General features: G+C 43.3%; 1 protein-coding gene across 2 annotated transcripts in view; it reads left to right on the top strand.

Annotated features, from left to right (window-relative positions):
- MUL1 (mitochondrial E3 ubiquitin protein ligase 1) overlaps positions 1-13207 on the top strand; it is a 123228-nt gene that overhangs the window by 40794 nt on the left and 69227 nt on the right. For both annotated transcript variants that reach the window (XM_069240277.1, XM_069240278.1), the window contains one exon: positions 1361-1448. In XM_069240277.1, the coding sequence (XP_069096378.1) occupies positions 1361-1448 (88 nt within the window). The remainder of the gene's footprint in view (positions 1-1360; positions 1449-13207) is intronic.

A 13207-nucleotide genomic window follows, 5' to 3' on the forward strand; every position in this document is an offset into this window, starting at 1 on the left:
AGTTCATCCCTCAACCATTTCCCCACCTCTGTCACGTGATGGACATGGGTTCCTTTTCTTTGTCATCTGAGATAGCAGTGGTGCTCTGGCATTCTGTTATGAGTATAATTTTCCTTATTCCCTCTCTTAATTTCTGGTTGGACATATAGGGGCCTAATCAGATACTGCACTTTGCAGTATACTTAGTAGTACTACAATAGTACAACTTGTGCTACAAAATGCTAATCACATACCTTCATGTGGAGACTTTTGTCCTGTCTGTCCTATCTTTCTTTGCAGAGGTATTTACAATGTGTGCAAATACCTCTGCATAGGAGATACCTAGGATGGTGGCTGAAAAAATTTGAAATAGTTACTATGAAATGGGAGAAGATTAGCAAGGTTATGGAGGGGTTTAGGGAGTGTCGTGCAAACTATTCACAAGCTGCACTTCTAAAGGTACTACAGCCACCAGAACCGATCCACAATAGTAGTAAATATAGCCCAGCCTTGGAATAAGTATAGCAACACACACGGGTTCTGCAGCACACCCCATAGAAAAAATGATAAAGTCCGGAATCTAAAATAAAAACCCTTAGCACATAATAGTAAGTAAATGTATTTCCATTTTTAAATTGTGTGTGTGTGTGTGTATAAATATATATATATATATAATATAATGTGTGTGTGTGTGTGTGTATAAATATATATATATATATAATATAATGTGTGTGTGTGTGTGTGTATATATGTATATGATGTGTGTGTGTGTGTGTGTGTGTATATATATATAATATATATATATATATAAAAATATATGTATGTTATATTAATTTTATTTTTGGTAATTTAATGTAATACTTAATACTACTCACTAAAATGTAAAACAAAAAGGTAGGTTTCTTACTAGGGGAAGGAATAAGTTTACACTTCTGTAAACCTACATACGTAAATTTACCGTTGTGAGTATGCCCCTGTATGTTCACCACCATCTGGTGATTTATGGTCTACACCTCACCCATCGGAAGTCCCTCTCAAAGCCATTTATCGTATAATAATTCCTATCTTGTTGAAGAACCCGCCCCAATGTCCAGCATTTCACGCCATAAGAGATTTGCACTACACCTCCCTTACCAGAGTAGGGTAATATAATGAAGAAATAAATAATGAAAGGTACAAGTTGTTGGGCCTCGTCATAATACATTAATGGTGCTGCTCCTGTTCTGCTTCTGACTGCCTAATTTTACTGATTGGTTTCTTAGGGTGATTGACATCTTGTAGTGCACTTCCTCTGTCATTTATCCGAGCACCTTAGGCTGGTAATGTAATTTCACAAACTAACTCTTAAAAATCTTCTGTTTCTTCATGCATTATCTTTCAGGAAGCTCAAATACTTTCACTAGATCAAGACTTGCACAGAATTCTGCAGGCAGCGCCAGGGAAGTGTGTTCCCTATGCAGTAATTGAAGGTAGGAAATATTCTCTACCATATTATTGCTTTTAATCTGTGACCCACAGCTTTCAGATTGTGTCTATTCCCCTCTCCATCTGTCTCATATTTCTCATATTTCTTGGTGTCCCTTCTCCCTACTCCAGAGGGCACAACTGTAAATCATCTCTTGCCTCCATGGTCCTCTGTTTCCATTCCCGTCCAACTGTTAACTGATTCTTCCCTCTCTCCCAAAATTCCCAGCCTTGCTTCCAAATCAGGTCCCTGATAGCATTTGAATTGTTCTGGGTCCCCTACCATGCTCCATGCCCTGATCTGACTTTGTCTGTATACCTTGGGGACTGCCTATGAACTCTCACTATTAAATACATCTGCAATAAGTGAGTTCACTATAATGTACCTTTTTACAGGGGCCATGGTTACCTTACTTGCCCGTCCTACAGTGGAAAAAGCAGATGAGGGAATTCTAATAACTGGCAAATTATCATGTACCACTCTAATAAGTGCCATTCAGATAGATACTTCTACCTGCAGATTCCTCACTTGTAGAACACCCCCAGGCATCGGACTATATCTGGAAACCAGTGTGTCACTAGTAGGGGAGGCTAGATTCTTAACAACACCAAAAGTAGCATCAGGTGATGTATCCAAAGCCATACACGCCCTCCATCATGAAACAACATTAGTTGTCTTTTTTTCTTCACCTTCGATGCAGATACAGAGCTACGCTGTCTCTGTGCAGTTTCCTCACGTAAAGCAAATTAATCTGTGGAGAAACATGTCTGCCCCTAAAGAATGAGTGTAAACCATTTAGGGATTGGGAGGGATGGATGTCCATGGTCCCCAATCGATCTGCATCTTGCCCCTAGGTTTGGACCATGACTCCTGGACCTGCATATCCTGTTCCAATATGCACCCTGGGTCATAAAAGAGCGGGAAGTAAAGATGTTTTAATGACCAGAGCAGACCCTGCTCTGGCCATTCCACTGGACCTGGCTCTGGAGCGACCTCAATCGACCTTGGTGCCACAATCCTTCATTCCAGGTCCCAGGTACCTAGGCCTTTGCTCCCCAAGTTTCTGACTGCAGGCTCGGATCCATCACTTTTTTTTATTAGATACTATGGGGGTCATTCTGGTCACGAATGACGGAAGCACCGCCAACAGGCTTGCGGTGCTTCAAATGCCATTCTGACCGCGGCGGTAAAGCCGCCGTCACCCCGCCGGGGCCGGCGGTTTTCCGCCGTTTTTTGCCCCAGCTGGGAGAATCCACCAGGGCAGCGCTGCAAGCAGTGCTGCCCTGGGGATTCTGACCCCCGTACTGCCAGCCTATTTCTGGCGGTTTTCACCGCCAGGAAGAGGCTGGCGGTAAGGGGTGTCCTGGGGCCCCTGGGGGCCCCCTGCACTGCCCATGCCAGTGGCATGGGCAGTGCAGGGGCCCCCTAACAGGGCCCCGGTCAAGCGCGACGCGTGCAACTGCACCCGTCGCACGGCCGCAACTGCACCCGTCGCACGGCCGCAACACCGTCGGCTCCATTCGGAGCCGGCTCCTGTGTTGCGGCCCTCATTCCCGCTGGGCCGGCGGGCGCTAACTTGGTTAACGCCCGCCGGCCCAGCGGGAATGTCAGAATGGGGGCCGCGGAAGTTTGGCCGCATGGCGGTTTCCGCCTGGCGGGCGGCAGTAGCCGCCCGCCAAGGTTGGAATGACCCCCTATGTATTCTATTTTTGCCAAAGCATTAATGCTATCTGGCATTCTTTCGGGCTCCTCTGTTTCATGCAGCTTCCAAATATTTATGCTTATGGCCCTGACACCATTCAGCACCACTCCCTCTGAACTTACACCGACTACACACTTCTTCGACCTGACGCACCATTATATGACTCTTTGATCTCTGAATGTCAGAGCCGACAGCCTTACTCAGCATTATCTTGCTTACCTTGAGTGGCAGAACATCTTCACCAAGTGGGGCCTCTTTGGGAGGACTTGTTCGACGTGTAAGAAGTACTCAGTGCCATGAGTTCTGCGTCCTCCAGTATCCGTTGAAGGGAGCTTTGGAGGACGCCTTTCATTTGCGGTTGAACTTTCAACTGGATTATTTATTAGCCCCTCATACTCTTGATTCCTCGGGTTCTGAAGAAGTTCAGCAAGACCGGGCACAAGTCATTCTCATTTCTCCGGATTGGATGGGGATGATGTGATTTGTGGAACTTCTCCAACTGTCCCCTACTGAGACTTCCAGTTGGCGACGGGGGTGAGGGAGTAGGGGACTTCTCCTCCCCAATCTCTGAGACCTCCACCTACATGTTTGGAGATTGAATGGATACATTTGTGTTCCCTTCATCTGCCACCAGAAGTGGTTGATGTTTTCTTGTTAGGGCTTTGCCCCTCCACCAAATCGGTTTGTTAGCTGGTGTATGGACAATACAGTAGATCCCTTGCAGGTCAGGCTGTCACAGATCCTGCAGTGTGCACTTTCCATTGCCCAGAGGGGTTGTGCCATAGGCACTGTCAAGGGATATTTGGCTACATTTTCAGCATTCCTCTGCCTGCCATATCAGCCATTCCTTTGTTAATCCCCCATTTGTTGTGTGTTTTCTGAAAGGCTTGACTAATGTGTATTCCCCCAACCCCATTTGTTGTGACTCAGTGGGACCTTAATTTGGTTTTGACTTTTCTTGTGTTGGCTGCATTTGAGCTTCTCCATAGTTGTCTATTATGGATGTTGACTCTCAAAACTGTATTTTTGATTGCTATAACTTCATCAAGATGGGTGAGTGAGTTACAAACACTTTGTTCTGTCCCCCTTTTACCATGGTAAATTGATGTTGTGAACCAGGGCCACTTTCCTGTCTAACGTGGTGAACCGCGTCCACCTAGATGAGTCCACCACCCTTCGGCGCTCCCCTTTCCAATATGGAGATGTTACCTAGGTTGGATCCTAGGCAGGCGGTCAGCTACTACATGGACCGTACCAAGGACATACGTCTGGATGACTAGCTTTTTGTTGTGTACTGTGGTGCCAATAAAAGGTTAAAGCCTTATAGAAAAGAACCCTTTTGAGATGGATTATTATCTGCATCAAGCTATGCTAAGTTTTAGCCAAGAGGGACCCTCCAGAAGGGATCAGAGCCCATTCCACCAGTGCTAAATCCATCATTTCTGATCCTGCCAAAGGCATTCCTGTCATGAGCTCTGCAAGGCAGCATTGTTGGTTTTTGCTACACACCTTCAACAAGCATTACTGCCTAGATTCCAAGGTGCATAGGGAAGGCCACTTTGCCAAATCAGTTATGCAGGATTTCCTTGTTTTATCATCCATCAACCCGCCTACAAGGATAGAGTATTGCTGTGAAATCTGTTCCACAAGTGATGTATCCATCAGAGGAAAAGGTACTTTCCTGTAACTATCTTTCAGGTGGGTACTTTGTCTACCTACAGGTTTCTCAGAGACTTATCCGCCTCCCTGTTTGATGCACGTGTCACAGGGAAAGTTAACAAGATCTTGTTTATGTTTTTGTACTGCAGTAATCTGTTGATGTCGGACTGTCCACTAACCTCGAAGGATTGGGTAAAATGGATGGAAACAGACGTTGTTGAGATCAGGCGGGCACTATATGGCTTTGTTGAAGTTATCTTACAACACTTCTGGTGTTATGAAGCCTGCACCCCCTACCGGCAAAGTGAGGACTTTACTGATGTAGTCTGACAACTAGGGTTGTTATGCAGGTGAGGAATCTGCAGGTGGATAGCAGATGCACGAGAAAGATCGTTATTGCAGCTTAGTAACTTTTTCTTCACTCTTGATTGTAATTCCATTTCATGGACTTATAATTGTATCTCAGATTCCTTCCAGTCCATATCCCCTACAGCACTCACATTTGCTCCATCAGTGTCACTTCACTTTTCCTCTCCTTTTCTCTCTATAAAAAAAATTGCAATGAACACAAGCTAGCCTAAAAAGCCTAACTTTCTCCATATTTACACTCTCTCTGGATTTTTTTTGTTTATTGATATAATCAGTGGAACATATTTATGTGTGTGACCCGGGAACCCATTTTAAAATGTGTGTGTATATGTCTATATGTTTGTGTGTGTGTGTGTATTGTATGTGTGTTTGTGTGTGTGTGTGTGTATATATATATATATATATATATATATATATATATATATATATATATATATATATATATATTATTTTTTATTTAATTTTGCCAAGGACCTGGGAAAGAAAACCCAGGATACAAATTTCCTGATTCAATCGCTCGCTACCATGCTTCACCTCATTCATAATTTCTGGCTGACCTGGCAGGTTTTTGTGCACAGCAAACTTGCCTCTTGTTTTCCTCAGTAGGTGCTTTACATATTTTTGATACAGGTTGCTCAGCTCTAGAACATGTGACTTTGTTGGAGATGGTTTTTGTCCAAAGTGGACCACCTTCCAGAATGCACGTTACCGACTCCCCATATCCACGCCTTCACACAACAAGTACCAACTATCTGGTAGTATTGCAGAATGTCTGCCATAACCTTAGAATCAACAACATTGAGAAAATGATGGTGTAATTGTTCCCTAGAGACTGAATGGTACCATCTGAAAGATGCACTTATACGCAATTTTTTCCCCATCAATACTCTGTGGTGCACCATTTCATTGTAGCTGGTGTTGCTGACCCCAACAGACACTATATATTTTATTTTAAACTGGCCCTGTGAGGCCTTGTTGACCTTTGAGACCATTTTCACCTTGACTTTAAGCAGAAACACTGTACACCGACCAGATGATCAACCAAACTAGTGGCTGGAAGTTTGGCTGGCAGTTTGGCTGGCCTTCCACAGAGTCTTTATCATACTTGAAGAACTGTGTAAAAGGATTTCACTTGCTGTGATTTGAAAGTGGAGGTACACAACTTTGCATGTTGAATACCTGCCTATATTTGCTTAAAATGACAGACATTGCTGCTTAGGCAGTATTGTGAGTGATTTCACGTGACCAAAATCTTAACCTGATCTTGTGAGCAAGCTATTTCATCTTTCTGAAAGAAAATGTTCCAGTGATGTTTTGCCACCAGGAACGAGAGAGAAAATCTCAAGTAGCCTCCATGCTGAATTACTATTGCTCTATGGGTTTCAGAAGCTCTCTTTCCATCATGGTGACCAGACTTTATCTGGTATTCTTGTGGAACACCATCACTTCACAATTAAACCATTTCATTTTTATTCTGAGTCACTTAGAACCACAACATCAAATTACCATAGCCATGTGTGTTCTAAATGCACTGACACTCCCTTGCCAGCTGTGGCCACACAATACATAGTTCTTTGGCAACTTCCACCTGAAGGACTCTGGCTAGGTATGATACAGTCTTGTGGTTGCCCAGTCCAACTTTTAAAATGCTCATGACAGGTCACCACATCCAGTATATGTTGTTAAAATACATAAGATACCTCACTTGTCAGTGCTGTTAGTGCAAACCTTTTCCTTTACCTTCTTATTCCCCAAAGATGCACTGTCACCGGGATGGGTGATATTGATGTACTTGATTATAAGAGGGCTGTATTTTTCAACACCCAAAGTTAATAGGTGTGAGAACACCAGGCTCCACATTACATGGTGCAGTGCAGCAGGTCATCTTGTGTGGTATGGCATGTGTCTTTGGTTGTGAGCTGTGGGGGCACAGGCACCCCAGTTATTCCAACACCATGGAGGGAGCTGCCACTGAAAGATGTGTTCTGCCTTCTGACACCCTCTTGACCTCACTTCTTGCACTCACAATGCCGCAGCCCACACTCAAATTTGCCAGCTGTTCATAGCAAGCAATAAGTCTGACTGGATTTGACTCCAAAACTGGAACCCCAGTAGAAGAAAAATAATTCATCAATTACTGGTCTGGGGGCAAATACTCCCAAATCCAGATTTTGATGGGTAGATACTAGCCAAATCGTTAATTCTAGTTTTGGTATTTCGTCACCATAAACCTGGTCAACTCGTAATGATGTACTTAGAGGAGTGAGGTTTGTTTGCATTTTGTATGTCTTGAATGTGCTTTATTACAAGATGACATTTTACATTCACTGTGTGATCGAATATTTTAGAATGAAGGCACGTTTCATAACTTTTAAATAAACGTTGTAACTCAGCCTAGACATATTTGTGATGAATGGCTTTCAGAGCTATTAATGTGACTATCTGATTTTGAATCTGCTCATTTACTTCTATGATGTAGCAACAATGGATAACAAGAGTTGATCCTACCTTTGATAGGTCATAGGTCAAAAGAGAAAGCTCTCGCTTTGCTTGTGTTCCATAGCCTTGCCCTAATCTCCAGTCACTCAGCTATGGTGGGAAGTAGTGGCTGCAGTCTTCTCCACGTTCTCCTGTCTTTCGGTCTCTACAGATTTGAGGTATGTGAACGAAAATGGGTACCGCTTTGCCCTGGCCAAAAGTAAAATTGCCCTGTCAGTGGGTGGGTTTCTGTAGACCAGTAGTCTCCATGTGGTAAGATCTACTTTTGTTCAATGAAAATCATCGTGAGCTACTATTAATAGTTTTGCAGCAGTGACCACAACAGACAGAATTACCTTAGTTGCCACCCTATGCGAAATTACCAGCAGTGATCACCTCCATGCATTAGGACGGTTGCCAGCAGTGATGTAAAAACGGCTTTGTCAATTTGAAATGCCTTTACATGGCTAATACATAAAAGCCATAGTAGCAAAGCCAGAGCATCAAGGTAAAACTGTTAGTAATAATTCTCCCAAAAGCTACATGATTTTTCACTCAAATTTCAGCTTTAAACATATTTGGAGAACCCAGCCATTTGTCTCTAAATATCAGCTTATGAGTTACAAAAATACACACATTTTTGTCTCAAAAACACACTTTTTAATTTTGGTTTCCATATATTCAACCAAGCAAAAGCTTCAAATTTAGTACGTGAGCCTGCACACAGGAGAGCTACTTCCAGGTAGTTGGAGAGCTAACAGTACCTCACAAGCTACTGGTTTGAGAAGCCTGCTGTAGACCCTTTCTCACAGTGATTTTAAAGCTGTGTTGGCATGACCGTAAATAGCCTGTAGCACTGCACCAATTCTTTGCCATGGAGAGCAAAGATTATAGCTCTTCTGAGGAGTCATGGGACAGAGAGTGGCGAGGGCAGGTGTCAGGAAGCCAGGTGTTTTTTGTAATATATTTAGATTGGTGGAGGGGGAGGCAGTCCGCAAAGAAAGGGAATGGGTTAGGATGGGAAATCAACATTTTTAATAACATTTGGTGGTGGTAGAGGATTGTAATGGATGCACAGGGTGGGATGAATGGCAGGAACCCTGTTATAGTTGTTATAATATTGGGTAGGACTGGAAATTATTCAGGGCGGTGTGGAAGAGTGGCATGATGAGAGGTATGTACTTTTAAAATTTGGATGGGTTGGGTGTGGGATGATCATTGGTAGGTCAACAGGTGTAGGGGTGGGCATGGTCTGAGGCAGAGTTGTTGTGTATAGCCCCCCCCCCCTACACACTTGACTTCACTACTACTGCTCAGCTGATGAGAACAAGGAGAGATTAAATGGGATGTGGGCATGCATAACATGAAATTGCAGATGAAGTAACTAAAGACGGTGCCTTTCAACATTGGGGTCTAATAGACATCACGGACAACTCAAGCTTTGCACTCGTCTGCTTGATGTCGCCCACAACTGTTTGATAAAAAACATCCCCTTTACTCCCATGTACCCTTCTGTAATTGTATATAATGTGCCACATGGAAGTGGTAAATGAATTTGAGTTTTTACCCCACTCTGCCCTCCTTTTGACTGGTAGCTGTGTTCTGAGAGTTGAAGCCTGTTGAGGACTGTTTGCATTCAAAGAGCACACAATTGCATATTGTTCCTGACGTTTCAGGGCAGTAGGCAGTACTTCTTACTAGAATTGTTCAGTTCAGTTGCTCCTATGTTCCCTCAACATAGCATGAGGGAAAACATGTCATCCGCAGCAGCATTTGGTTTGCGCATTTTGTTATGGTTTTAAGGAAAGCAGATTGAACCGATTCCAGCTTTTGAAATCAAATTTAAAAGGAAGAACACAAGAAATTAAGCTTCTATACTTTTCCTGTTGCGAGATTCAGAAGTGCCTCGACCACATGAAGCTGCACTCTGCCATAATGTACAGCAGGGTCAGTCAGGCAGTTTTATTTTTCAGCTCATTGACTGTGTATCCCCGAACATTTACTGCCTGTCGGAGACTTTATTTTTGCTGAAAACTTCTATGGTCTGTTTTGTTTTTTGATAGACTTTTTTGCATCAAGCTTGTTTTTCATCTTGTTTTCTAAGTAAAGAGTCTTGACTTTTTTACTCGTTTTGGTCATGACCTTTCTCCAGTTACCTTCTCTTCACTGGCCTCCATGCAAGCTCTTTCTGAATGAAATCCCCTCTCTGATGGGAAGAAACCCTGGGAGGACAGCCAAAATGTCTATGGGGTTAGTCTCCCTGATTCCCACACCTTAGAGTGCAGCATCCAGCAGGAGATGCCAATAGACAGGGAGGGAAGCACCCTTAAGGACATGCTTGGAAAACTGAGCAGGATCCACAAAATAAAATGTCCAGAGTCCATCCCCACTCAATGGACTTGTTGGCATGAGTCATCCTCCCGTGCCCTGGGCTGGTTTGAGTTCAAGGACCCCTTAGCATCCCTCAGATAATTAATGACAGCCAGTGTTGCTACTCTGTTTCAAGGCAACACATCTCACGAGTCAATGTCACAGATTTTCCTAGGGTTTTATGTCCAACATAATTTTTATTGTTAGGTCTTTGCCTATTGTTAGGTCTGCGCCTTTCTAGGCCTCTACTTTGAGTGCCTGCTCGCCACAAGCCAAGAGTGTTCCACCAAGAATGAGGATCGTCTCCCTTTAAAGTGTCAGCTCAGAAATGTATGCCTTTTCCTAAAATGGAGACTGAATGACTACCCTGAGGGCAAGTGGACACTTTTCCAGACACACCTCATGTAGCCTAATCAGTACATGATGCATCCGCAAGCAGTAATTCAGCAGCTTTCTTAGCCTCTTACTACACATAAGCAGGAAGACACAGAGATCTGGGAAGGAAAAGACAGAAGAGAACAAAGGAAGAGATGATTCCTGAAGAGTATCCCAATGGGAACATGTCAAAAGAGAAGTGCACCGTAACAATACATCCTAAAGAGAAATGTCCTAGAGTGAAGGAGACCAGAAAGTATTATCCTATGGAATTCACCCCAGTGTACCTTTTACTCAAAGCTTTTATTGAACACTTCAAATAGCAACCGTATATGATAAGGATTCGTATTCTCCTGAGATGTCAGACTTCTTTCTGTCTAGCTTCTTACCATCTAATCTTTATTTTCAAGATTCTCCCAACAAAACCTCAAGCTAGAATAGTAGTTTATTGATTGCCTACCGTCTACACCTTTCTCACTGTATTCTTTGTTCATCAAAGAGAAGAACAGGAAATAAATATAAAGCCTGGTGGTATGTGGACTGATGAAAAGAGGGAACTGAGCGGACTATGTACTAGTAATTCAAATCTATCTAAATCTCATGCCTTTAGTGTAGCTTCTGATATTGCACAACTGGATAATATTCAAATGGCCAGCCTGTGAAAACTCTTAATGTGAGAGAAATTTGCTTCAATTTGACTTTTACCTCCATATAAAGCGACTTGCGAAGAACACAGCTTATCCAGTAAGCTTTGCGTGTGTCGTTTTTGGAGCAAGTACCTACTTGAGGTCCCAAATTAGGGCTGGTAGATGATTATAGTCAAATACACAACAGGCATAGTGCCTCGTTATCCTTGGGTGTTTCAAGGCCACTTCTGCACAAACTCTTCCCTAACTGATTAAGGGCTCGGGCACTTCCCCCCCAATTCGGTGTCACATCCTCGAAGTCCAAAAGGCTTTAAATTTAATCTAAAAGGGAGAGACGACTCTGGGCAGTGCAACAAAGGGGAGAATATCTAGGTAATTAACTGACATGACTCAAAAGACTCCCATGAGATTGTTAAAGGTGGAAACATCGTGCAACTTCTGAGAAGCCTTTTGCTACAGTTTATGGTACAGAGCTCAGTAATAATAAGTATTAGCTTTGGCTCAAAACCAAGTGAGCCCCTAGAAAACACCAACATAACGGGTATGGAAAGAGCTCGCTGACAAAGTATTATTTGATTTCAGAAAGCAATTAGGGGACAGAGGTATTTTTGCAATCCCATCACTTTACCTGAGCCTGCTGTACTCGCCTTCAAGGTGCCTGCTTGCAGTTTCCAGAAGTAGTATTCTGGTAAAAGCCTTAGACCCAAACAATTCAGTTAGCCACATTGATCCTAGCTGGACCTCCACTATTGGGGACGTGTCTCCGTTGTGAAAAGCAAAAGAGTGCCTTTCAATTAAAGACTCAAGGTGGACAAAGGTTGCAGGGTGTTTAAATAATCATGATGCTTCTTGCACAAATGACCTAAATGTAGTAAGTAAGCATTTTTAAAAAGATCTGTTTGGAAATAATTGCAAGGTTGCTAAGCTTTCACATTCTACCTTTAAAATTTAGTCTTGGAATGTAGTTGGCAGGAAGCACATCATCAGCAGGATGATGAAGCTATAGATTTTCTAATTGACAATTATATTGTTTGTGCCAGGAAACATAGAGTTTGGATTCGATTGCCAAGCTAGGCTTCGAAAGTGTTTTTGGCCCAGCCATGAAGTAGTCGTCAAAAGGCTGCCCCACAGGTGGTGTCCCAGATTAAGTCAAGACAACCATGTATTCTGCCCTTATCGGTGACATTTTCAGGTGGTAGATGCCATTTACATAAAGTATTAAGATTTAATTAATATATCTACAGAGGATGTAAAGAGAAGCACCATCTAGCCAGTAACTTGTCCGAGACCCCTATGGTTTTGTTATCCAGATTTGCAGATCTCAAGATCATAATCGCAGAGTGCTTTAAACCAATAAGCAAACCCTTTAGAAGGCACTTTGTTGACATCATAGGATTCACATTGGAACATCCCTATGCTGTCAATCATGGTTCAAAGAAAAACATGTTCGGATTTCCATATATTGGACTCCCTGCATAGTTTAGGAATGACAGTTCAATCAGTAACACTCACGATTCATTTGAATTTGAAGTGGTGTTGGCTTGTGCATTTGTTGCCTCACATTTTTGTTAATTTGTTGATGTGAAAATAGAAGGCCTGAATTGAACATGGGTCACAAATTGCTACATTTAGTCTGGGTCGGTTGATTTCAAAATTTAGCAGCAGAATTGGTAATCAATCAATCAATCATTGGATTTATAAAGCGCAGTACGTACCCGTGAATGTTTCAAGGTGGTGGGGGGGAGCTGGTGTTACTGGTCGAAGAGCCAGGTCTTGAGGAGTCTTCGGAAGGTGAGTAGGTCTTGAGTCTGTCGCAGGTTGGTGAGGAGGGTGTTCCAGGTTTTGGTGGCGAGGTATGAGAAGGATCTGTCGCCAGAGGTCTTTCTTCGGATGCGGTGGACGACGGCGAGGTTAGAGGAGCGGAGCTGACGGGTGGGGGTGTAGAAGCTGAGTCTGTTGTTTAGGTAGGCTGGTCCGGTGTCGTGGAGCGCTTTGTGAGCGTGGGTAAGAAGCAGTGATCCTTTTGTCCACGGGGAGCTAATGAAGGTTTCTCAGGTGGTGGGAGATGTGGCTGTGGCGGGGTACGTTGAGGATCAGTCGGGCGGAGGCGTTTTGGATGCGTTGGAGGCGTAGTAGGTCTTTTGCTGGGATGCCTGTGTAGAG

Source organism: Pleurodeles waltl, chromosome 6, assembly GCF_031143425.1.
Source record: "Pleurodeles waltl isolate 20211129_DDA chromosome 6, aPleWal1.hap1.20221129, whole genome shotgun sequence".
NCBI classification, from domain to species: Eukaryota; Metazoa; Chordata; class Amphibia; order Caudata; family Salamandridae; genus Pleurodeles; species Pleurodeles waltl.